Consider the following 25,364-nt stretch of genomic DNA (forward strand, 5'->3'; position numbering starts at 1 on the left):
TATTTACTTGTTCTTACTTTACTTATTTTTATTTTTTTGGTACTGGGAATCGAACTCAGGACCTTGCTCTTGCCTGGCAGGTGCTTGTGCTGCTGAGCTATGTATACCCAGCCCTTATTCTTATTTTTTAAATTAATTTTATTGCTACATTTTAGATATACATATTGATAACATTCCTCATAGGGAATTTGTACTTGTGCATGATATATCTTGTTACTTCATTTTTCCAAATCCCCTCCCTCCTTCAATGCCTCTTCTCCTCCTTATTTACAGAAACTTTGTTTCCATTTTTTCCATCTATGCTCTTTTCTCCTTTTCCCTTCCTTCCTTTCCCCCTCACCCTTCCTGGTTCCCCTTCCTATCTGAAAAGTTTCTTCCTATTACACAATAGTTATTGTACATTTTGGTCCTTATTTACACTTTTGGTTTCTCATACCAGAGAAACCATGAAATATTTGAGCATGTATGTCTGATTTATTTCAAAGAATGTGGTCTCAATGTGCATCCATTTACCTAGAAATGTCTCGAGTTTATCCTTCTTTATGACAGAGTAGTACTCCATTGTAGAAAAGAGCCACATCTTTATCCATTCATTGACTGATGAGCATTTGGGCTGATTCTAAGATTCAGCTATTGCAAATTGTGCCACTATAAACATGGGTATGCATACATCACTGTGGTATGATGCCTTAATTCTTCTAAGAAGGAAAATAGCTGGGTCAAATGGAACTCCTAGTTTTAGTTTTTTGAGGAATCTCCACACTGATTTCCACAGTGGTTGTACCAGTCTACTCTTCCACCAACACTGGGAGAGGTTCCTTTTTTCCCCCACAGCCTTGGCAGCATTTGTTATTGGTTGATCACTTGATAATGTAAGGAACAAATGAACGAGGCAAGGCAGAGACCACTGGACAGGATTTGTGAAAGCAACAAGGCATATGGTTTAATACCTGGATGTAGGCAGACAGAGGGCAATAAGGCCATTTGAAGGGAACAAAGAGAAAAGGGTCTTTTTTTTATAGGGATTGAAAGAAGGCAAGGGACATTAGGTGAAAAGATGTTAATAAACATCTGTGGTCAGAGTTCTCTGGCTGTCTTGCACCTCTATGGGCAAAGTCCTTGGGGCATCTAGTGTAAGTTTTTGGGTGTCTCCAGATATCCAGGGACCTGCAAGATTCTATGCCCTGTCTTATCTGTTTTAGTCTCTGCTGAGAACAGTGCCTCTGCGGGCAGACAAGTTGGTTGCTGGGAGGGTCATGTCTGATTCGAGCCTTATATTCTCAACTTTTTGTTATTATAAACAAAAAGGAAAAAGAGGAAAAAGAAGAAGGAAAATGGGTGCCAGTTATCATGGCCGCTTCCTGCATGACACATGGGCTGAGCGGCCAACCTAATGGGAAGGAAAACCTCAGGGCAGTGCCTATGCTGCGGGGAGGAGAAGAGCAACAGCTGCTCATCAGTGATTGCTTGGATGTGGTCTTGTAAGAACTGGGACGGGCGTCTGAAAAGACAGGGCCCGAACCAGAGAAGGAGGGTTATATAGATCGATGGTCCTGCTAAGGGAAGGAGCCAGGAGGCCCAGCCCCAGACGTTAGTCCAGGAGTCGGATGTACACTGTCTAATTCTGAGGCCCTTTCAGTAAGCCTTTTAGCTGCATCTCATGCTGTGCCTGATTGGTTTGTGTAAAAATAACACTTTTCTCCTGGGAAGATACATAGGCCACCTTTTTCAACTGTTAAAAGGTTTAAGCCTCCTTGGTTTTGGAGAGTTACTGATGCCAGAGAATCAATTTGTGATTGTAAGATGACAATGGTCTCGGCTCTGTCTTTAAGGTTTTGAGATAGGTATTGAGACAAGGAGTGCTCCTAAGAGAGAGAGGTTGTCAGGCCAGCTTCTCCTGTTTCTGCTGCAGCAGTGATTCCCAGGCCAACAGCAGAGGGGTTAGCTGGCGATGTAGCTCCAGGTGGCCTCTGGACCTTCTGGACAGTGTCATTCGTCCGTTGCCAGTCTGAGGAAATCTGGGAGAGAGCTGGCTGGGGGACCCTGAAGGCTGACTCCAGGGCAGTCTGACTTCCAGTAAGGGCCCCTGTAGGTGGGGCACAGCTTTGAAGGAATCCAGAGCTGTGGGCATTCCTTTCCCAGTGACCAGGCTGGCAGCATTTGAAGCATGGCCCTAGGAGTATACCCCTGTGTTAGGGAGCCCTGGCGGCACCCTTGGCATTTGGCTGGGCCTTCGGTCCACTTGTAGCTGTGGGTTCTTACCACGGAGCCAAACAGCTGGAACTCAGAAAGGTGCTCTTTGCAGGCAATTTCATCCCTATTACTAAATTAATTAACTCCGGCCATCCGGTTTGAGGGCCTGCCTCCAGTTTCTGCAACTTTTTATGAATATCTAGAGCAGATTGGGTAATAAAATGCATTTTTAAAATCAGCTGGTCTGCTGGGCCTTCTGGGTTCAGAGCCATGTAATGCCTGAGGCAGCAGCCAGGCAGGACGTAAACTGAGCCGGATTTTCATCTTTTGTCTGGGTGGCTTCCTTAGGCCTGCCGTGATTGACTGCCCTGTGTGCTGCCTTACAGAGCCCTTCAACCAAGCAAGTAACCATATAGTTATGGCTCCTTAAAGCAGGGGATTGTCCCTGCTCATCTAGCCAGTTAAAGTCCCACTTTGGGTTGGCCCCGGGAAAATAGCTGCAGCTCCCTCTTCAAGGTTCAATTCAAGGTGCCTCAGGTCGTCCATGGGGGCCTGAGCTAAAGCCCAAACATGTTCCCGTTTCTCAGGCAAGAGGGTAGAGGAAAGAAGGATATTTAGGTCATCCCAGGTGAGGTCACAAGACTGTGAAAGGGACTGAAATCCCTGGGTATGTTTGCTGGGGTCTGTAAGAAAGCCATGGCGGGCGACTGAGCAAGGCAGACGTCTTCGTGATTGGTCAAACGCTGAAGGGAAGCAACCTGCCTAGGAGTGCTTTTCAAGACTTGGAGTTTAACAAGCACAAAAAGCAGGGTGAGCTTCTTTCTGACTTTAAGGGGGACTATAAAAGGTGGGCAAGAGGGAAGAAAGAGAAGCAAGCGAGGGTGAGGGGGTTATTGCTCTGAAACATCCAGCGAGATCTGATATGGCAGAAGCAGCAGGAGCTGTAGAAGCTGAGATCTGAGGGACCGGTGTCACTGAGTAGTGTCAGCCAAGGGGAAGGAGGCTCAGGAGAGGACTTGAGATCTCCAGGGAGAGGGAACTTTGCCTGTCTCTCTGTCTCCTGGGTTTCAGCCCCAGATATAAGGAATAAACAAATGAAGCAAGGCAGATACCACTAGACAGACTTTGTGAAAACAACAGGCAGACAGTTTAATAACTGGGTGCAGAGGATGATAAGGCTGTCTGTAGGGAACAAAAAGAAAAGGATCTTTTTTTAATAGGGATTGAAAGAAGGCAAGGGACATTAAGTAGGAAGATGTTAATAAACATCAGTGGTCAGAGTCCTCTGGCTGTCTTGTTTCCCTGATTTTTCTGTCAGTGCGTTTGTTATTTGTGTACAGGAAAGCTATTGATTTTGGAGTATTGACTTTGTATCCAGCTACAGTACTGAATTTGGTTATTAAATCTAAACTAAATCTTTGGGGTCTTCTATGTAGAATATCATGTCATCTGCAAATAATAATTTAACTTCTTGCTTTCTTATCCATATTCCTTTTATTTCTTTTTCTTGTCTAATTGCTCTGCCTTATGTTTCCAGAACTATTTGAATAAGAGTGGTAACAGTGGGCATCCTGCCTTGTTCCTGATTTTAGAGTGAAAGCTTTCAGTTTTTGTCCATGTAATATGATGTTGGCTGTTGGTTTGTTGTAGATGGCGTTTACCAGATTGAAATAAAGACCATCTATTCCAATTTTCTGTATGGTTTTTATCATGAATGTGTGTTGGACTTTGTCAAATACTTTTTCTGCATCTATTGAGATGATCATATGGTTTTTGTCCTTGGCTCTGTTAATATGGTATATTACATGTATTGATTTGTGTATATTAAACCATCACTGCATTCTTGGGACGAATCCTACTTGGTCATGGTGTATAATCTTCTTGATGATTTGCTGCATTCTATTTACCCATATCTTATTGAGGATTTTTGCATTTATGTTCATTAGGGAGATTAACCAGTAGTTTTATTTTCTGGCTGGATCTTTCTCTGGTTTTGGTATCAGGGTAATGTTTACTTCCAGAAATGAGTCTGGGAATACTACTTCCCTCTCAATTTCATTAAAGAGTTTGATGAGTAGTGGCATTAGGTCTTCTGTAAAGTTGTTGTAGAATTCAGCAGTGAATCAATCAGAACATGGGCTTTTCTTTGTTGGTAGGTTTTTAATTACATCTTCAATTTCATTGACTGATACTGGGTTATTTAGAATCTTTATGTCTTCTTGATTCAGCTTTGGTAATTCATATGTATCTAGAAATCTGTCCATTTCTTCTGTGTTTTTCATCCAGGTTCTTGAAATAAGTATTATTGGTCTTCTGGATTTCTGCAGGATCTGTTGTGATTTCATCCTTTTCATTCCTAAATGCATAGATTTGAATGTTCTCCCTTTTTTTGAAAGGTTGGCTAAGGATTTGTCAATTTTATTTTGTCTTTCAAAGAACCAACTCTCCAATTCATTGATTCTTTGTATTGTTTTCTTAGTCTCAATTGCATTAATTTCTGCTCTAATTTTTATAATTTCTTCCCTCATACCAGCTTTGAGTTGACTTGCTTTTTTTCTTCTAAAACCTTGAGGCTCAACATTAGGTTATTTATTTGAAGTCATTCTGTTTTTCTGATGTGAGAATTCACTACTATAAATTTCTCTAGTAGAACTGCTTTCGTTGCATCTCATAAGTTCCAGTGTTTTTATTGGCATTGTCGTTTAACTGTAGAATAGTCTAATTTCTTCTTTAATTTCATCTGTAACCAACTGGTTGTTCAGGAGGGTGTTATTTAATTTCCATGTGTTTATGAAGTTCTTCTGGTTTCTTTTGCCATTGATTTCCAATTTCATTGCACTATGGTCTGATAACATGCATGGGATAATTTCAGTTTCTTTGCATTTACTTAAGCATGTTCTATGAGCTTGTGTGTAGTCTGTTTTGGAGAACATCCTGTGTGCAGCTGAGAAGCGCATGTATTCTGAAGCTGTGGGGTGGAACACTCTGTAGACAGCTACCATGCCCATTTGTTTAAAAATTTGGTTCACTTCTGATATTTCTTTGTGATTTTTTTCCTAGTTGATCTCTTTGTGACAGTGGGTTATTGAGGTCTCCCATTACATTAGTATTAGTGCTTATTTGATTTCTCATGTCTGTTAACATTTGTTTTACATAGTTGGGTGTGCTGGTACTGGTACATTTTTTAAATGATTATTATCTCTTTCTCTTGGATTGTTCCCTTAACAAGTATGTAGTGGCATTCTTTGTCTCTTTTGATCAGTCTTGGCTTGAAATCCACTTTGTTTTTTTATTTTAAAGAGAAAATGATAAAAACAATGATACACAATTTCAAAACAAGATAATAGGAAATTAACAATGGTTACTATGTTGCATATTGTTATCTTCAAAGTAGTTGCTCAGTTTATAAGATATAGGTAGGCAAAGTTGATCAAATAATATAAGCACAAACTGTTCCTTTCAGTGAACTAATAGAAATTAGTAGTATAGTCATCTTAGCTATCTTGTGAATATATATATATATATTTTTCTTTTCTCTTCCTTCTTTTTTCCTTTCCTCCATCCCAGTTGTTCTTTCCTTTTGAGCAGTTTCCCTTTCACAGTATCTATTGTACATTTTGGATCTTACCCACTTTTTCAGTCTCTCACACTAAGGAGACAATATACTCATAAGTGAAATAAATTAGACTAGCATATGTAAACATCATATTGTCTCCCTAGTGTGAGAGATTGAAATCCACTTTTTCTGCAAGTAGAATAGGTACCCCTGCTTTTTGGGGGGTTCCTGTTGTATGGAGTACTATTTTCTATCCTTTGATTTTCTGTCTGTGAATTTCTTTTTGAATTAAATGTGTTTTTTTGTATGAAGTGCTTTGTCGAATATTGTTTCTTGATCTATTCTGCCAGTTTCTTTTGATTGGTGAATTGAGGCCATTTAGCTTGATGGTTATAACTGATATGTATTGACTCATCCTTGTCATGTTATTTTCCTGTTGTTGGTTCCATTTCTTTCCCCTCTGTTTATTTACTTGCCTTTTCTGGTGGATTCATTCTGTTGGTGTTCATGGAGTTGTATTCTTTATTATCTCTCTAGAATGTCCTTTAGAACATTTTGGAGAGCTGGTTTGGTGGTCATGAATTTCTTCAGGTGTTCTTTCAGGAAGTATCTTATTTCTCCATCAATTTTGAAAGATAGTTTTTCAGGGTCCATCAGTCTTGATTGAAGGTTATTTTCTCTTAGAGCTTGAAATACTTTACTCCAAGCTCTCCTTGGTTCAGGGTTTGTGTTGAGAAGTCTGCTGTGATTCTGATGGGCTTTCCTTTATAGGTGATTTATTTCTTTCCTCTAACAGCATTGCCAAACTGCAAGTGCCATAGAAAGTTATGGGGTGCAGATGTGGAGATAAGGGTCATGTTAAGTGGGAGCCTGGAAGACAGCAGGGACTCACTACAGGCCTGGCTGGGGGAGACCCAAGAGTGTGTGCAGAGTGTCTGCTGCAGGACAGGCAGCCAGCTACCATCCCACTGTTGGGACACCACAGCCCTGGCTCACCCACTGTGGAGAGACCTCTGAGCACCCCACTCCTCTCCTGATAGCGCTGAGGCCCCTGTTCTGTGCTCATTTGGGACTCTTGTGCTGTGCAGTCCTGGCCATTTCCTACTGGGTTGTCTGAGTTAATTCTACTGGTTAGTAGAAATTCTTCATATATTCTGGATGTGAACCCTTTGTGAGACATTTGTGCTCCAGATATCTTCTTCAATCCCTGACTTGCCTTTTCACAGTCTTAAAGATGGCTTTTCACCAGCAGAAGTTCTTAATATAACCCAACTGACAACTTTCTCCCTTACAGTTAGTGCTTTCTGCACCTTGCAGAGTAAGCTCAGCTCTTTCCAAAGTCAGGAAGATATTTTCTCCTGGAAGATTATTGCTTTGCCTTTCACATTTTTATCTGAAATCCATTGGAAAATGATCTACCCAGAGTTTTTCACATACTAGGAAAGTGCACTGCTGAGCTACATCCTCAGCCATTTTTTAAAAATCTTGACACAGACCTTATTAGGCTCCCCTGATTGGCTTGAACTTGTGATCCCCTGCCTCAGCCTCCCAAATAGCTGAGATTACAAGTGTGCACCACCATGCCTGGCTTGGAAAATGATTTTTTGTTTTGGTAGCAAGCACAATATGTTTCTCCTTGTGGATACTCAGTTCAACTGGCACTGCTCGATTGAAAGCCCGTCTTGGCCCTGTGTACTGTGGTGCTACTTTAACACAAGCCAGTGACCCCATATGTTGTCAGGGCTTCTGAGCTGCAGCTGTTCCTTTGATTGTTGTTTATTCTTGTCCAGTACTCTCACCTTTATCAAAGGCCTTTACAAAGGTCCCTGTCTTAGCCTCCTCCTTTTCACTGAGATACAATACCTGACACTCACAGCTTAAAGGATGAGAGGTTTGTTTTGGCTCATGGTTACAGCCCATCATCAGCTGGATCCAAGGCAGAAATGGTATGGCAGAGGGGCGTAGTAGAGGAAAGGCACTACATCATGGTGGCCAGGAAGCAGAGAGAAAGGAGGAGGAGCTGGGAGGGAGATACACCCTTGCAGGGCCACAGCCCAGTGAGCTGCCTCTTTGGCCCAGGCTCCACCTTCGAGCAGCACACTCAGCTGCTGAACTCGCCAGTGGATGAATCCATCCATGAGTACAGTGTTCCCATGATTCAACCACCCTCCAAAAGTCCTGCCTCTAAGTGCATGAGAATGTGTGTGTGTGTGTGTGTGTGTGTGTGTGTGTGTGTGGTCTAGATCTAACCACAGCAGTCCTAGTGCACATTGTCAAGTTTACCTGACTTATTCTCTGTCCTTTTCATTTCCACATACAGTGTAGGTATTAGCTGTTAGGATCAGTAAACTCCTCTACTGTATTTGGGTTTGGGGTTCTTTCTTTTTTTTTTTTTTAGACAGGGTCTCACTATGTAGTTCAGACTGGTCTTGAACTCACTGTGGAGCCCAGGCTGGCCTCAGCCTCATAGTAATCCTCCTGCCTCAGCCTCTTATGTGCTGGGGTCACAGCATGCACCGCTGCACCCGGCCGGTTCATGTTCTAAAGTTGATTTCAACCTTTTCAAGAAGGGTGAGAGGACATTGTGACCCTTTACTGACGCAGAGGGCCACAGGGCACATGTTGGTAGAAACACAGCAGTCTAGCCAAAATCATGTGCAGAATGACATACGTGATACTCGCTTTTCAAAAATAAAATATAAAATTATTTTTAAATAGAGCCTATCTAGACTTTCGCTGAACTTTCAGGAAAGGGAGGAAGAATAGTTTCACTTTGACATGGATTCTTCAAGAAGAAGAAAAGGGAGGGCTGCTTTTATCCATCTATTTGTCCACCCATCCATCCATTCATCCACCCATCTCTCTGTCCTCTCTCTACCCTCCTGCCTATCTCATCTCTCATCTCTCTATCTAGCCACTTATTTATTTAGATTGGCTGTTTTTGTTCACCTCGGCTAGGAGTGTGAGAAGAAAGGATCCTGGATCTTATTGGCTTCCATAGCTTATTTTTTCTGAATTAGGGTCTACACTGTGGGTTACTATGATCTTGACTTTATTTTTTCTTTTCTTTTTTTTGGGGGGGGTTGTTTTTCCGATACTGGGAATCAAACTCATGACCTTGCACTTGCCAGGCAGGCACTGTGCCACTGAGCTAAATCCCCAGCCCCTGATCTTGGCTTTAGTCTGGGGGTTCCATCCTCAGCCGTCCTGAGGATCCTGAGCTGAGTTGTGATATCAGATCACAGCCACCTTCTGAGTTGGGCTCTGCATTAACATACACAGAAGAAACCCCGCCCCCCAAGCCAGGTGTCCTGCTTTAAATCCTGCATCCCACTGTGTCATTTTCAAACCATTTGCACTACCTCTTGGAAAACATTTAAAATACTAAGTGTTCATTCAATAAAGCGTAGGTTACTGCCCTGGTATCCTAAAAGGGACCTGTAGATATTAATATGACCTAAACCTCTGCCTTAAACTGATCAAGGTGGACTTAGAACCACACAGAGTTGTGTCCCATAATCACCTTTCACCCAAATCCAGGTGGTGAAGTCTGTTTCCCCACATAAGAGAGTGGTCACTATAGTCATTTAATATCGCATCTGGCTTCTAGCCTGGGAAGAGCACTGGCAAATTTAAGTCACATCTGTTATATAACTAATATAATGATAACTATAGGTCTAAGATTCTTTCTTTGATCAAAAAGCTGCAGCAGAATTTTTGCCTCTGGAAAGACAGAGTAGACATGTCCCATTTTCTCCTAGTAGTACACTGAAAAGCCTTGGACATGCAAATGTAAAACAAACATCAGAAAACAACAAAAGGCAGAGAGAGAAAAGCTGCCAAGTAGGATCTGGAGACCCGAGGAGCAACATAGCCATGTGCTCTGGGGCTTTCTTTTTGTGACATGCATCCCAATTGTGGAGTCAAAGAGTTGCCAAGCTGGCAACTTGGAATCACCAGTAGGCACAGGCAGAATAGCCATGGGAAAAGCTGGCACTCTTTACCAAGGGACCAGGAACGGGGCAGCCCGGCCATAGGTGCTTCCACAAGAAGGATATGCAGGTGGCAACTAGGTATATGAAAAGATGCTGTCTTTAATTACTAGGGAGACGCAAATTAATACTGCAACAAGATATTACCTATCAGAATGGCCAAAAATTGAAAAGTGAAATGTCAAGTGCTGGAAAAGACGCAGAAAAACTGGGTCCCTCATATGCTGCTGGTGTGAATGCAAAATGGTGCGGCGCCTCTGGACAACAGTTTGGCACAGCAAATATCAACTCCCCTGTAAGCCAGAAATTGCACTCCCAAGCATTTATACCAGAGAAATGAAGTTTAATGTTTACCCCAAACCCTGTAAATAAGTATTCATAATGGCACACTTTTGAGTAGGAACAAACTGGAAACAGCTCTGATGTCCCTCGGTGATGGGTGGCTAAGCAAGCGTGGTACAGACACCCTGGAGCTCTGCTCACCGATAAAAATGAATGAGTTATTGATACTTGGAACAACCTAACTAATCTCCAGAGAGTTACACTGAGTGGAAAATGCCAATCTCAAAAGGTTTCATACTATATATTCCCCCTTCTACAACACAGTCCAAGTGGGAAAATGGTGCAAATGGGAAACAGATCAGTGGGCCTGGGGTTGAGGCGGGGATGGCTAGGAGGCAAGTGGGGTGAGCACACAAGGGATCCTTTGGTGGAGACAAATGTTCAGTGCTTCAGTTGCCTCCATGGTTGTGTCCTGGCTGTGATCTTGGTGTACAGTTTTTCAAGATGTTCCCTTGGAGAAACCGTGACTAGGTACGCAGGTTCTCTCTGTATTCTCCTACAACTGCATGGAGTCTACAGTGAACTCAAACTGGAAAGTTTATTTGTTTTAAAAATGTCATCCCTGGCTCCCATTCATCATAACTTCATAATAGGCAGAACTGGCATTGGCTGAGGTCTGAGTGTTCCACAGCAGCACCAGACAGAACCCAGGTAAATTTTTTTTTGGACTGGGAATTGAACTCAGGACCTTGCACTTGCCAGGCAGGCACTTGTGCCACTGGGCTATATCCCTGGCTCTTCAGATGAATTATTTGTTCACCAGAAAGCATCCCTTTCTTCCCACCAAATTTCACGACCTTGTTTTCTGCAAACTCCATTTCTGAGAAGGGTTTGTAAAGATGAACATAAATTGACTTCACTGAAAAATTTGGAGTCAGAGATAAAAGTTATAACTCAAATTCTTGGTAATTCTAACCTGTCTTTTAGGAACTTCCCTAATGCCACTGTGCACATGTCTAAGTGTTGCTCTCGGTTTGTCATGATGAGCATGTCACACATCCAGTGTCTCAGTGATCATTGTAACAGAGGGACACTTCAGGAGAATTCCATCAGTGATTTTAAGGTGGTGTCCACATGGAATACTTTGTCATTGTTCTCAAGGAATGATGTTGGATTGGAAATATGCTATGTCCTGTGAATTTGCAGAAAAACATTGTTGCAAAACCGAGATGTGTGTGAAGTTGAATGTAGTACTACTTAGAAGATAGGAGGCAGAGAAGGTTTTTCAGGATAATGCTAGACAGACATGTTGTGAGAGTTGGTACCTAGTTTTAATGATCAGGGAGGAAACTCCCTCAGCTGTCTAGGAATGCAGATGAGCAGCTCCAGCAGGTGCCTGGGCATTCTCCTCTGTCCTCTGAGCTCAGCCCTGCTGAATTGGAGCTATGTTGGGCAAGCCAGTTTTTTAGAAAAGCCTTACTTTGATGGCTGTCCTGTACGTTGCTGCCTCTCTGGATCTTTGGTTGCCTGAGTGAGCCATCTGCTGAGCAGCTCTGCCCTGCAGAAGCCACTGCTGAATCACCCCAGGAGCAGCTGTGCCAGGGGAAGAGAGGGGGTTTCTGTTTTGTCACTCTGAGCCACAGACTATTTGCTTTTCCAACCACAGGTCAAAGGATAGGTATGAGCAGCTAGGGGCTTGACCTGGAGCTTGCCATCAGCCCTGGATTTACAGGTCTGTCCTGTGGGACACTGGCCATTCCTGCCCTCAGCCTCCCTGGAGTCTGCCCACAATTGTCCAGTGTGTCTGCCATTCCACGTGTACCTCTGCCTGTGGCTTCTAGAAGACACACCTACAAGTTACTGTCATGTGTTCTTCCATGGGCACATGCTGTGCCTGTAGAAAAGCTGCAATGCACTTGAGTTGTCAGTTCAAGCCCACTGCCAGGATTAGCAGTGGATATAGGCCAGTGAAGTGAAGGGGTCATTCAGGACCTTGGGATCAGGCACATCTTGGGTTTATGCCAATTTTCTAAATAACATGTGTTCATTCGTAATCCCAGCTACACAGGGGGCTGAGGCAGGGTGATCATGAGTTTGATTTTTTGCCCAGGCAATTTATCAAGACTGTCTCAAAGTAAAAAAACCCAGCCAACCAACCAACCAACCAACCAAACAAACAAAAAACCCTAAAAGGGTTTGGTGCAAAAACAAAAACAAAACATGCTCTTAATGTGACTGACTCTGATGCCTCATCTGTGACATAGGGCCTGTGCCTCTCCTCGAGTTTTGGTAGCCAGGACCATGTGGGGAGCATGTCTGACCTCCGGCAGCTTGATCCTGCCCTGAGTGAGAGCTCCAAGTACCAAGGTCTCCAAGACAGGCAGAACCAGGTTAGGTGACATATGACTTATATTTGATTCCACAACTATAAATTAGGGTCTATGATGATTTGTACCCCAAAGTTGGTATTTGTGGGTGAGCTGGTCCACATGGTGTGGTCCCCAGCTAGGACAGAACATGGATGTCTAATGTCACTGGTCAGGGCAAGAGCCAGGTAGAGCAGAACCTGGTCCAGGGCCAGAAGACCCCCACCCAAGCTCTTTTGCCTTTTTCCTTGGGGCGGTCCAGTTGACCTCAGATGCATCCTCCCTGGCATTTTCATCTTTCCCCTCCCTTCCCCCACCCCCTGCCTCCCTTCTGCACCCAGAGGCCCAGGCACTGCTCCCAGGGCCCCACCTCCTTCAGGTGACAGCTTGCTAAATTCCATTTGGGAAACTCCTTGTTCCACGAGAGTAAGGCCCCTGTGTCCCTGGGTTTCCAGGCATGGATCTAATTTTCTGATCACCAACATTTACATCCAGGCATGAATGGCCTGTTAATTTCTCCTCTTAGTGATATTTCTGTTTTCTAGGAAAAATACATTATAGTGGGCAAGGTGAGTCTATTCAGGATCACCTTGAGGCCCTCACCTGCTCACCCTGGGGTATAGACCCCCAAAGCTGTCTTCTGTGGGCAGTGTGGCCTGCTGGTGAGGAGGCACCTAGTCCCATGCCCTGTGTCTCTGTCTTTTTTCCTTCCTGTGCCATCCTCAGGCACAGGACAGGACCCTGAACTTGGTGGGTCTATGCCATTGTCCCCTTCCTGTGGGGTCACCTGAGTGTCTCCGATCCTCCCCAGGATGTCTTCTTCCCTACTTGCTCACACTTTGGTCTTTTATTGGTTTGTTTTCTTATTAGTACAAGTTTGTGGTACATGATGTTTACATCTTTTGCCGGATATGGGATGTAATCTCAGCGTTCGGGAGGCTGAGGCAGGAAGATCGCTGTGAGTTTGAGGCCGGCCTGGGCTACATAGTGAACTCAAGGCCACCCTGCACTACACAGAGAGACAACAGAATATTTACATTCTTTGTGGGGAGTTGGTACATGCACACCACACATATTAATTCCTTTTTTCATCCCCTTTCCCTTCCCTCCCTAACTCCTCCATCTATCTCTTGAGCTTCTTCCCTTTTTTCCCGTATGTGTTTGCTGTGCGTGTTTACATTCCCTGTGCGGCTTTAGTACATGTAAATAATACATCTTAATTCCATTTTTCATTCCTTTTCCCCTCTCTGCCTCTCCCTGCTCCCTCCACACTTTGAATTTCCATGGAAATGAATCATCAGATGCATCTTTTCTTCTCCATAGTTAACCAGGAAGGAATCCAAGTCAGATGTTGTTAGCTTTATAAGGTCACCATGGCTGCATAAGACATCACCCTTCAAGGTCCATGAATTACACGGGTGAATTGATGGGAAAGTTATTTGGGGGTGGAGGGCTTTCCCTGACTTTTCATTGTGCTCTAGGTCACACGGAGGTGTCAAAGCAGGAGTCCAGAGGCTGGACATTAAATAAAGCTAGAGACCAGCGGGGACCCGGTGGGGAGGGCCGCCTTCTCCAGACTGCCTGTGGTGAGCAGCAGTGAGGTTTACTGCAGTCATTAACCCAGAGCAGAAGCACATTCATCAACCATAAAGGCTTGACCTGCCCACAGCACAGCGACTCCACACAGAAATCAGCCAAGCGCTTCTACTGTAGCCTTCAGAAGTATATTTATTTATTACCTCTTCAGAGACCCCCAATCAAAAGATAGGCAGACTGTGCTATTAATTTAATGACTTCCCCAGTGAAAGTATAAACATGTGGTCCTGCTCTCCGATGGACAGGGAATCCCACTCACGCCCAGGGTACAAGCACTTGTGCTGATGTGGGAGCTGGAAAGGCCTTGGATGCAAATGCTCACCCTTCCTGGACAGCTGGGAACAGAAGCCGGCTGCGTGCTGGGGATGGTTTTCCTGGACAGATAGGTCCAGGCCCCCACTGTGACCAGGGGTTTTTATTTGGTCCCACAGTATATCCCTGATGCAATTCAGTTTAGATCTCAGAATTGTTACAGTAATTCCAGCTAAGGGAACTGTAGTTTTCAGGTGCTTAAAGCCGTTACCAGAGACTATTCCCTGGCCACATGCGCTCATATGGCCTGTGTGTTCCTTAGGCCTTGCCTCCTGAGCTGTCTTTGTGACTCTGCCAATCCAGCCTTACCTGCCTTTGTGGACTTGAACTGAGCCAGCTAGTGACTGGGAGGCTGAGAGTGTGTTCCTTGAATTTCATGGATCTTCTGTGCCTGATTTTCCCTCAGTGCTGGCTGCGGTTCCCTTTGGAAAGGACAGCTCTTTCCCTCCTCTGCCCTGGTCCCTGGTTGCAGTGGTGGTCTGATGCCCACTGATCCCTCTGTCTTCCAGCCCACTACTGGCTCCTGCTCCTAGTGTGGACCTAGGCTTATCCAGAACAAAGCCATGACAGAGCTCTGTCCTGGAGTGCCCCATGTCCTCCCTTTTCAGTCCACATGACCTTGCATAGACGCCCCCTCCGGCCTGCTCCTTTACCTTATTGGCTAACGGCAGGTCTCTGGACAAGAAGCCTTGCAGCTCAGACCTCAGCCAGGTGTTTGCCCCCTAGGAACCCAGAGCCCTGGCACCACCTGGCTGGGCCCCCAGTGGGCTGTGTCCCTGAGAAGCCGAGGAGGCAGGAAAGCTGTGGCAAGGATGTTGACAAGCAGTCTTACACGCACTGACCTCAGAGGTTAGGACATTCTCAGAATAGCTCAGGCCCAGGGCTGTGGATGTCAAGTGTCCAGTGGGAGCTGACTCGCTGTGTATCCCCCTTGCTCTTGCCCTTGCAGTTTGTTACCCCTTTGGGCAGCTAGTCATGTAGCTCTATATCCAGGAAAGACTTGTGGAGTCCATTTGAAAATAAGTAAAGCATAGTGAAAACACCCGGTAAACAGTGGATCACAGCCGTGGAAGTCCTTCTGTGTTCTGGAACATCCTGGAATCTGGTGAGGCAGTGGGGAGACACAGGAGAGGCTTAAACAGGGTTCGGGCATGGCGCGTGGAGGGTGCCGAGCTGCCTCTGAAGCAGTTGTAGAAGACTGGCCTGGAGAAAGTTGTCCCTGGTGGGAAGTAGGCACAACGGCAGGATGATGCAGGAGCAGAAGAGGTAGAGGCTGGCTCTGCTCACAGAGGGCCTGGGGCTGGTGAAGCCACACCCTGGTCCAAAGCCCCCTCCACCCAGAACAGGGCCTGAGGCATCCTTATCAGGCAGTGGGACCACAGTCTACACGAGCTCAAGGATTCTCTGCTATCTGGCTCTCTGAATGGCAGCCAGTCATTTCTCTGGGGAATTTTTGTGAAAATGCCAGTTTTCTCTATCATAAGGTATAAGCAGAGTAGCCATGAATCTGTTCAGGAAAGCAGGCAGCTCGAAGAAAGCCCTGCTAGGTTTTGTGGACTGTGCCTTCGTGAGTAGGTAGGTGCTTCCACCAGCCCACTTGGCCCCACCTGTATGCCAGCAGATCAGGTGACCTCCCACGCTGGTGAGCACCTGGATGCTTCCGCTGCCCCCACCTCTGGCCTTGGCCCCTGCCATCCAGAGCCAGCTGTGCTGTTTGGCCCCGGCAACATGGTGGTGTTGAGCGGGGTCGTTTCCCAGTAATGACCCGTAGGACCCACCTCACACCTGTAAAGGTCACTCTACTGTCAAGAGCCAGAGACTTCACAGCTGAGAACCAAGCAATGCAGGGTAGGGAAAGGGAGGTCACGTGTTGGGTGAGGCTGGAGTCTGCCAGGCAGTGGTTTCCCGTGTGGTGAAGGGGGTAACATCAACAGAACAGTGTGAGTTTTCTCTAGTCCTGCAGATGTCTCCAGGCCTCCTGAGAACATTTGATGACCTAGGTCAGAAGCAAGGAACTTTTCTGCAACATGAATTATCCTTTTAACTTCTATACTTTCCCTCTTCGAAAATGGGAATCTACCACTTGACATCATCTAACTCCCTTTAAAAATTAGCCATTAAATGCTACAAAACAGTGGACATGATGGGTCCAGGTACTGATCAGAGTAGATTAGGAACTAGGACCTTTTAAAATAGATTCTTTTTCAAAAACTACTTCATCTTCTTCAAAAAGCAAAACCACATGGGAGATGACAACCTGGTTGGCCAGTTTATTTTCCTTTACCCTAAATGCCCCCTACCCTAATGACAGCCAAGTGCAGGAAATTTCTGAAACTAGGGATGAACCCTCAGCAGAACACAGCTGGTACGTACATCCAGGAGGTTATGGCTATGGGGTGGGGCCCAGTCTGGGAAGTGAGCGCCGCATGCACCTTCTCCCTGGCTTGGGCTTCAAGGGCAGAAGCTCCTCAGGTTTTGGAGAGGCTGTTCACAGAGATTTGAAGGAAAATGGGAAAATACTACTGTAAGTGGGAAAGAAGGCCATTGTATGAAGTGGAAATTTTACCAAAGCAGTCACTTGTGGTGGCATAGGACATACACCCAAACTTTTGGGCTAGAACATGACCCTGCCTGTCCACCTCCCTGGAGCGTTGCCTCCCTGAGACCGTGAGGACAGAAAGGGATTGACTCATGAGCCAGGTATCAGCAGAGCTTCCATGGACAAGCCTTAGTGTGAGACTAAATCATTTGCAATCACACAAATATTGACTGGCTCTCTCCTTGATAGCTCATTCTTGCTATAAAGCAAAATATCTTTGACACCTTCCTTCCCCGCTTGTCATGCAAGGCAACTGCTCTTCCACCATGCAAAACCACAAGCTGTCTTCTTCCTCTTCCTCCTCTTTCCACCAATTCCTCCCTCTCACCTCTGTATGAACCTTGGCATTTCTCCTGCCCACATATTTCCCATGCTTTGTCCTGATGCAATATCACCAAAGCTCAGGAGCTGAGCTGGAAAGGGGGGAAAGGAACAGTGAGCACTCATCCTGAGGTTGCTTCTGTGAATGAAGACACCCCGCGCCTCAGCCTTCAGCCCCAGTGCGCTTGTTCCGCAGCATGTCTTGTGGGCTCCTGGAGAGTCCATTCATGTTCCTGTCCTGCCAGGATGGCCTCCTGATTCTGTTCTTCGCCTGCCTCCAGTCTCTTTCTGACCCTTTCAGAGCTGAAATCACCCAAGCTGGAGCTCTGGGCTGGAACCCTACACAACTCCATTTTTCCTTCAGGTGGAGAGCAGGCTCCTTGGCAGCTGACCAACATGCTGTCCAGGGTGAGGCTACCTCTCCACCCTGCTTCTCTCAGTTTGGACATCAGCCAAACCAGGCTCCTTCAGCTCCCAAAATGTTCCTCGCCTTCTCAATGCTGGGTCAAGATGCCCTTCCCTTTGCTTCCATCTTCCTTTCCCCATCTCTCTAAGGCCAGCCCCCTCACACCCAGGCTTTGGTGCAAAGGGCCCCTTAAGGAAGCTTGCCCTTCTCCTGCTCTAGGCTCCCCTGCCCCCACCATCTTCCCACTGTGGGCTCCCCCATCACCTCCCCATTTCCCATCATACCCGCTATGAGCTTTCCTGACACCCGCCCTTGCTTAGTCCTGTCACTTCTTCTGTCACTCCTGGTGGATCCTGAGTCCACAAACACTGGGCTCAGCCATCTGAAAACGACAGTGCTGACCTTTCCATCTGTCCTCCAGGCAGACAAATAGAGTACTGGAAATACCAGGGCAGTTCCTGTATTCGCCAGAGAAGGTAAACACGTCTCTGGGCCAGGACCTTGTGTGCTGTTCCCAGGGTCTTCTCTCAAGGTTGCTCTGTGCTTCAGATGGGTGTTAGCAGCTGGGTCACAAGCTCTTGCCTCCCATGCAGTATGGAAGCTCCTGTGTGTCCTGTTGGCTTGTCTTTTCCATCCTGGTTAACTTTTCTGCCCTGTGACAGGTGATCAGAACAAAAGCAAAGACAGAGGTGTGAAGGGTGATTTCTCCATCTGTTGGGAATAGCTGGCTATGGTAGGGAAGGAAGAGGAGAGTAGCAGTTGGTAGAGGGGAAATTATTAACCTTCTAAAACCAAAACCCCTACCCCATTAAACAACAACTTATTTCCTCCTCGCTTTTACTTTCTGTTTCTATGAGTTCGACCACTTTAGATACCTCACCTAAGTGGCATCACACAGTACAGTACTTGTTGTTTTGTGACAAGCTGACTTCACTTAGCATAACGGCATTAAAGTTTGTCCATGTGACAGGAGTCATATTCCATCACACGAAGAGATCACACTTTGCTTATCGACTCACCCATTGGCGGACCCTCGAGTTACTTCTACCTTTAGTTATCGGTAATGCTGCTCTGAGCAGAGATGTGCAAAGACTTCTGCAAGACCCTGTTTTTATTTCTTTTTTTGTATTTCTTGGAAGAAGTTTGTGGATCCTGGCCATGGCCTTCAGCTCTGCCATGCCAAGAGCTTATGGTTTATACCCACTATTATCCACATCACGTCAGCTTATGGTTTATATCCCCTGTTGCCATCATGTGCCTCATACCCATGTATGAAATTCTGGGTTTAAAGTCAGTTATCCAATCTCTACTTCCTAAAAGGCAAAGAACTAGCATGTATTGAATGCTCATTATGTGCTATGCATGAAGTCCCCTCTTGGGAACACTGTCCACAGGCAGCTGAACCTTGAGGTCTGGAGCTGGTTCCCCAGCAGGCACGGTCAGGGCAGCATCCTCAGCATGGGGACCGCAGGGCTCCTACCACAACACATGAGCCCCTGAGCTCCAGGCCCCACCTCTGTGACTGATACACCACTGTGGGCATCCAGTGGAGCACAATCTGCTCACTCAGGTGTGCTTTCCCTCTAGGTGAGTGAGAAAATGTAGCAGATCAACAGCTGAGGCGACACCTGCCAGGAGCTTGGTGTGGACACCCCAGCCTAGACGGAGCATCTGCCCCGGGTGTCCCTCTGGCCATCCAGCCTCACCATGTCAAAGAAGGGCACAGGCAGCCGGGCCAAAGGAGACAAGGCGGAGGCTCTTGCTGCACTACAGGCCGCCAACGAGGAGCTGCGAGCCAAGCTCACGGACATCCAGATCGAGCTGCAGCAGGAGAAGAGCAAGGTGGGCCCCCAAGCTCCGACCCCTTCCCACCTTCCCTGCCTGCCCTGGGGCCAAGAGGCTCTGCTTAGAGTGTGTGTCTCCAACTCTCTACAGAGGTGTTCATGTCCCTTGCCTTGGAGGTCCCCAAAAGTTCTCAGGGTGGTTGGGAACTGACAGTTCCGGGAGGGGAGTGGCAAGTGATGGGAGATTAAGGGTCCTGCAAGCACAGGTGGCATGATGGTGGCCCCAAACTCAAGGGTGTACACAGAGAGAACCCCACCACATGGGATAGCCCTCCCACACAGGTGCATGACACAGGACTTTGGAGGCTCTGTCAAATAGCATGTCCTTGGAACTGACACTGACTTTCCCACGGAAGAGCTCATAGTGGACTTGAACTGACTAGAATGGCTCCTTTATGTGAATAAAGGAGAAGACGAGCCATGGGCTTAGTGCTTCTTCTGGTATGGAGGAACAGCACCTGTGACCATCTTTTGAGATGCTGGAGCAGGACATCTAGTGCTTTGAGGTCTTCACAGCCTGTACGAGTGGGGGGCAAGCCTCTGGGCAAGGGGGTGACTGACGGGCTTTCTCACTACCAGGCCCCTGCCCCCAAAGTTTCCCATCCCTGGCATGCCTTTTTCCCTCTCTTCTCACCCCACCTTAAAGCTCTTAGAAAGTGCATGTGAGCTTCCAAGAAGAGGGGCGGCAGAGAAAAAACATCTGGAGAGAAGGCAGCTTCAGAAAGACAGTGGATAGCCCAGGGCAGTTGTCTGTCTCTCCTGGAGGTCATGGGCTGTAGGTGGGTGGTATACCACTGTGGGCTGTAATTCTCTCCTCCTTCCTGATCAGCAAAGGTGTCTCTCATGCTGGCCAAGTGGTCAGTGGGGGAAGGAAGTCGGGTTATTCTGGGCCAACTGTTTGTCCTCTCAATGACCCAACCTTCTATTTTTAACCTCCTGGTTGCATCAAGCCAAGAGTCATGTTTTGTGATATGTGATAGTTACATGGAGCTCAGGTTTCAGTGTTCACAAGTAAAGTTGTGTTAGAACACATTTTTGTCCCCTTTTATGTGTTGTTGATTGAGTAGACTTGAGAAGCTTCATATATTTACCATCTGGCCCTTCACTGAGGAAGCTTGCTGGCCTCGCCTGAGTTCCAGCAGCTCTCTCCTGCAGTGTGAGACAAGAATGGCACCCACTTCCAGGCGGTGCTGAGGAAGAAGTGCTGGGAAGCCCTGGCGATGTGGCCTGCTCCCACTTACTAGAAGGTGGTAGGCATGGAGATGTGCATCTCTGATGGTCTCGGAGGTCTGCTGTTACTCTCTGGAGGAAATGCCCATCCAGCACCTGTTCTGTGGCAGGAGCCCGTAAAAATCACGAACAACAGCACCCAAAGACCCAGCCTCACTGCCTGGTTGAGCACGAGATCAGAGTACAAATATGTCACTTGTCCTGTACTGGGGAGTTGCTCCAGTTGGACAAATCCCACATTGCCACACAGTGGGTCACATGCAAAGCCACAGACATTTTGCTTGCCCTCTTGTCAGTCCTATTTTATAGCAAAAACAAAAAACAAAGCATAACAACAACAACAAACCCAAACAAACAAAAGAAGTGACTTGTGAAGAACTCAATTGGTAATTAAATCCTCTGTTTTATTGGGTATGTTAGTCAGTGGCTTGTCACTTTGACAAAATACCTAAGGTGGACAATTTTAGGAGGAAAGGTTTATTTTGGCTCAGAGCTTTGAATCTATAGTCATTTGACTCTGCTGCTTCTGGATCCAGAGCATCATAGCAAGGAACATGTGGTAGAACAACACAGCTTACTTTATGGAGGGCAGGAGCAGAAAGAGCAGAGAGAGATAGCCAAAAAGGGACCAGAGACAAGATGTACACTTCCAGACATGACCGGTGTTATGTTTTTGTTTGTTTATTTTTTTGTCTTTTTGAGACAGGGTCTTTCCATGCAGTTCAGGCTGTCCTTGAGCTCACTGTTTAGCCCAGGCCGGTCTCGAACTCACAACAATCCTCCTGCCTCAGCCTCCCAAGCGCTGGGATTACAGGCGTGTGCCACCACACCAGGCTTGACCTACTTCTTTGAACTAGACTCTACCTGCTATGATTTTCACCACCTCCAATGGTCCTTTCAGTTATGAGCCCATGAAAGGATTAACCCATTGAAGAGACCAGAGCCTTTGTGAGCCAATAACTTCCCGAAAGCCCCACCATTGAACATTGCTGCATAGGGGACTAAGTCTTCAACACAAAAGCCATGTGGGGATAATTTAGATCTAAACCATAACATTGGGTATGAATATATTGGCAGTGATATTTTCAATGCAAGTAAACACCATCTCCTGGAAATCACCAAGTACAGCTCTTTTTCCTACTTCTCCAGATTTTCTGTCCATCCAACCATAGCAGCATCATACATTTTTTTTTGTGTGTGCGATTTTGTCACAACACATCCATCTTGTAGTGTCCTGAAGGGTACTTTGTATGTTGATGGCATTTAGACCTTTTGATTTTCTGTGGCTACAGCAGTCCTGTCCTGTGTTTTGAACCACATGTGCAAGGGTGCATGTAGGGTGGGTGTTTGTGAGTGGAGTTGCTGGGCACTACCTGTCCATGTCTGCAGGTTGACGGTGGCTGCCCCAGGCCCAGGTGGAGCATTGAGGCCTGCAGCAGGCCCAGGTGGCTGCAGAGGGAAGCTCCCCAAGCCAGCTCTGCATGGCATCCTCACAGGGCTTGGGTGGTAGGAAAAGGGGGCTCGGCACTCTGAGGTGCTCTGTGGCCCTGGCACTTTATTGTATCTTTTCCAGTTCTCTCCTATGCTTTGCCTCCTCTTTCTGTAATCCATCCAGTGAATGAAAGATCTGAGTCTAAGTTAGCCTTTGAATCTTAACTGAGGAGAAAGAGACTGCAGAAAGTGATTTAGAATCTGTGTGCTTCTCACAGCCCTGACTGCTCACCGCTAAATGTGATGAGTTATTTTCTGCAAGGTATTTGCTTAAGGTATGGCCACGCAGGGAATAGAAAAAACATGAATTTTAAAATTACAACAGTTACTGGCAACATCGGTCTTATCAGTCCTTCAGAAGTCTTTTCTTTTGCATATGTTAAAATTAATCCTGTGATTCTGATGGCAAGACAAATTCATGTAAACGGATCTGGTTGTAGAACTGGTGCCTTCTGTCCAGTTTTCAACAGATTTCAGATGTTTCTGAAGCACACCTTGGAAGACCTAGTTCTATACCTCACAGGAGGAATTGATGGTCACCAGAGAGGCCTTGCTAGGACAGATAGATTCTTCTCTGCTGGCCTCCAACCATGCCTGGAGGGGACATGCCTCACACTAGCGCACACAAACACACACGCGCACACAGATGCCTGGACTCTGGCTGGGCCTTGGAGGCCCTCACACCTCACTGGGTGGTTAGGGCAACATGGACTCATGCACCAGCTCAGGGACTGGCAGGACACTCCATAGGGACCACTGATGTCCTGCTGTAGCCTTTCCAGCTCTAGCCTCAGGGGCCCCATGGTAAATGGGTCCAGACGTTTGTTACATGAAGGTGTCCTCTCATCTGGTAATAAAATCATGGTTTAGATATAGCAGCTGAGTTCACACCCTCTGATGTCTCTCTGTTGTAATTCTGGTCTTACACCAAGCAGGGGCTCCCATCTCTCTGCTAGGAATTCTCAGCTCATTGATACCGCAACAGCACCTTCTCCTTTTGCAGACTGCTACGTCCAGGGTGAAGAAGCCCCTGTCAAGTATGGAAAGAAGCCAAAAGCAGAGCAGCAGAAGCTAAGCATTTCAGGTTTCAGTCCAGTGGTTGATTTGTCACCAAGGAGTACTTGAGAGGTTTAACTATAAAAAATAAAACTAAGTAAAAGCAGGACTCTTCCCCAGGTACCAGCTTCCTTTGGAGATTTAAATGGGATCATCACTAACAAAGATCACCCCCGGCAAGAGGGAGGCATCTCAGAGGCAGGGAACCTCACAGGGGTGTTTCTCACAGAAATACCACAGACTGGGCTCACAGCATCTCAAAGAGCCTGAGGCATGGTTCCCTTAAAACAGAGGTAAAAATGACCACAAGGGATATCGGTCACCACATTTCCATAATGGACTTCTGGGTTTGCATAGGTCCAATTGCCCTGACCTGGCCACTGTCCTGGCCTGTGTCCCTCAGCTCAGGAATGCTCCTGAAACTGAATAAAGAGCTGATGTAAGAAGCAGAGAAAATATGCCCATCAGCAAACCTGTACTTTAGAAAGCACTTAGAAAGTCCTGCAAGATCCTGGCTGTACGTGGAACAGGAGACCTGTGTGGAGATGGCAGAACTCTGTGCCTCCCTTCCCAGTGCCCACGAGGAAACATTTGTTGAGCAGCTCTGTGGGCAGCTGCTTGTCCTGTGGAGCAGTGCAGGAGGAAGGCAAGGGGAAGGAGAGCCAGTAGGTTCTACCTCAGGTGGTGCTGAGGTCATATCTGAACATGTTGTCCTGAAGCCGAGACCCTGCCGAAGACAAGAAGAGGCAGAATGGATGGTTCCAGGTGGGAGTGAGCATGGCTGGCCTGGAGGATCATGAAGGCCAGATGGCACCAGCCTTTAGTGGGAAAGGGTAGAGAAAGGTCAGGTCAAGAGGGCTGTGCATCTGGGTGCAAGGAAGATACTAATAATGATTCTCTGGACCAGAACACTGCAGAGCAAAAGGGGCACTGTAAATAACCATGCTCAGACAACAAGGAAAACCCATCTTCCTGGGCCAGTGGAGACCTGTGGGGTCTTGCATGGGCATGGCAGGGAGCCTGGGCACACCCTAGATGCCAGCAGCCTCTGAAGTCTTTAAAGCTGGACATGGTCTGATTGATCTGATTCATTTTCATGTGTCATATATTATAAGTGTAGATATATGTTTGAATACAGTTGTTTCTCTGTGTCTGTGTGGGTCTCATCCCAGAGGGCCCCCCATCAATACCAAAATCTGTGGATTCTTAAGTCTCATAAAGTAGCAGGGTTTTTGCGTAGAACATACACACATATCCTCCAGTATGCTTTGAGCCATTTCCACATTACTTGTAATGCCTACTAGAAAATAAATGCTGTATAAATAGTTGTCACACAGTAATGACGAGGAAACAAGTCTGTATATGTTCCATACAGATGGAATTTTTGCTTTTGTTTCTGGTCCAAGCTGTGTTGAATCCTGGAATGTGAAACCCTCAAATACAGAGTACTACCTGTATTCAGGTAGATATTTTTTAAATGCCACCTAGCAGCAGTGGGAGGGGTCGAAGGAGGCAGGCAGGCATTGGGAGGGTGGCCAGCCGCGTGTACTGGCTGGCTGAGGTGGCAGTGGTGGACATTCAGTGGAGATGCCAGCACGTGCTGTAGGTAGGTGTATGAGGGTAGGTGCTCTTGCAGGATACCCTCTTCCCCCATTTTGGCCTAAGCTGCTGGTGGACAGGCTGCCGTTTGCTGAGCAGGAAGTCTGAAGGAGACACATCAGGTGGGGTGTAGGGGGATACAGATTGCTGCTTCAGACGGGGCAGCTGGGAGAAATCCTAGTCAGCCCCCAACAGGCTGTCAGGTGGGCAGCTGAGCGGTAAGACCGCTGCTTCTCAGGGAGCGTAGGCCTCAGGTGTGGATGCAGGAGCCACCAGGTGGGAAGTGGTGTCACCTACAGCAACATGTAGGATGGAAGGGACCCGGGGCCAAATGTGGAGCTCTCAGTAGATAGCAATAAAGCCAGCGAGTAAGCCATGTTGTATGTTATTTGCTGCTTTGACTCTGTTTTCAAGTTATTATGGTAGCATTACAAGAAGTACCCCTTTCTTTGGCTCATTTTCATGTGTAGTTGTATTCTTTGTTTAGTGTTTTTATCTACAAAGTCCCAAGTGACTTTTTT

At 46.4% G+C, this 25,364-nt stretch overlaps 1 protein-coding gene across 13 annotated transcripts in view; it reads left to right on the forward strand.

Moving 5' to 3' along the window:
* Jakmip3 (Janus kinase and microtubule interacting protein 3) overlaps nucleotides 1-25,364 on the forward strand; it is a 146,466-nt gene that overhangs the window by 40,772 nt on the left and 80,330 nt on the right. For all 13 annotated transcript variants that reach the window (XM_013503117.1, XM_013503116.1, XM_013503115.1 and 10 more), the window contains exon 2: nucleotides 19,211-19,465. In XM_013503117.1, the coding sequence (XP_013358571.1) occupies nucleotides 19,331-19,465 (135 nt within the window). In that variant the 5' untranslated portion in view covers nucleotides 19,211-19,330. The remainder of the gene's footprint in view (nucleotides 1-19,210; nucleotides 19,466-25,364) is intronic.

The sequence above is a fragment of the Chinchilla lanigera genome, unplaced genomic scaffold (genome assembly GCF_000276665.1).
Source record: "Chinchilla lanigera isolate Chin_1 unplaced genomic scaffold, ChiLan1.0 scaffold00076, whole genome shotgun sequence".
NCBI lineage: Eukaryota > Metazoa > Chordata > Mammalia > Rodentia > Chinchillidae > Chinchilla > Chinchilla lanigera.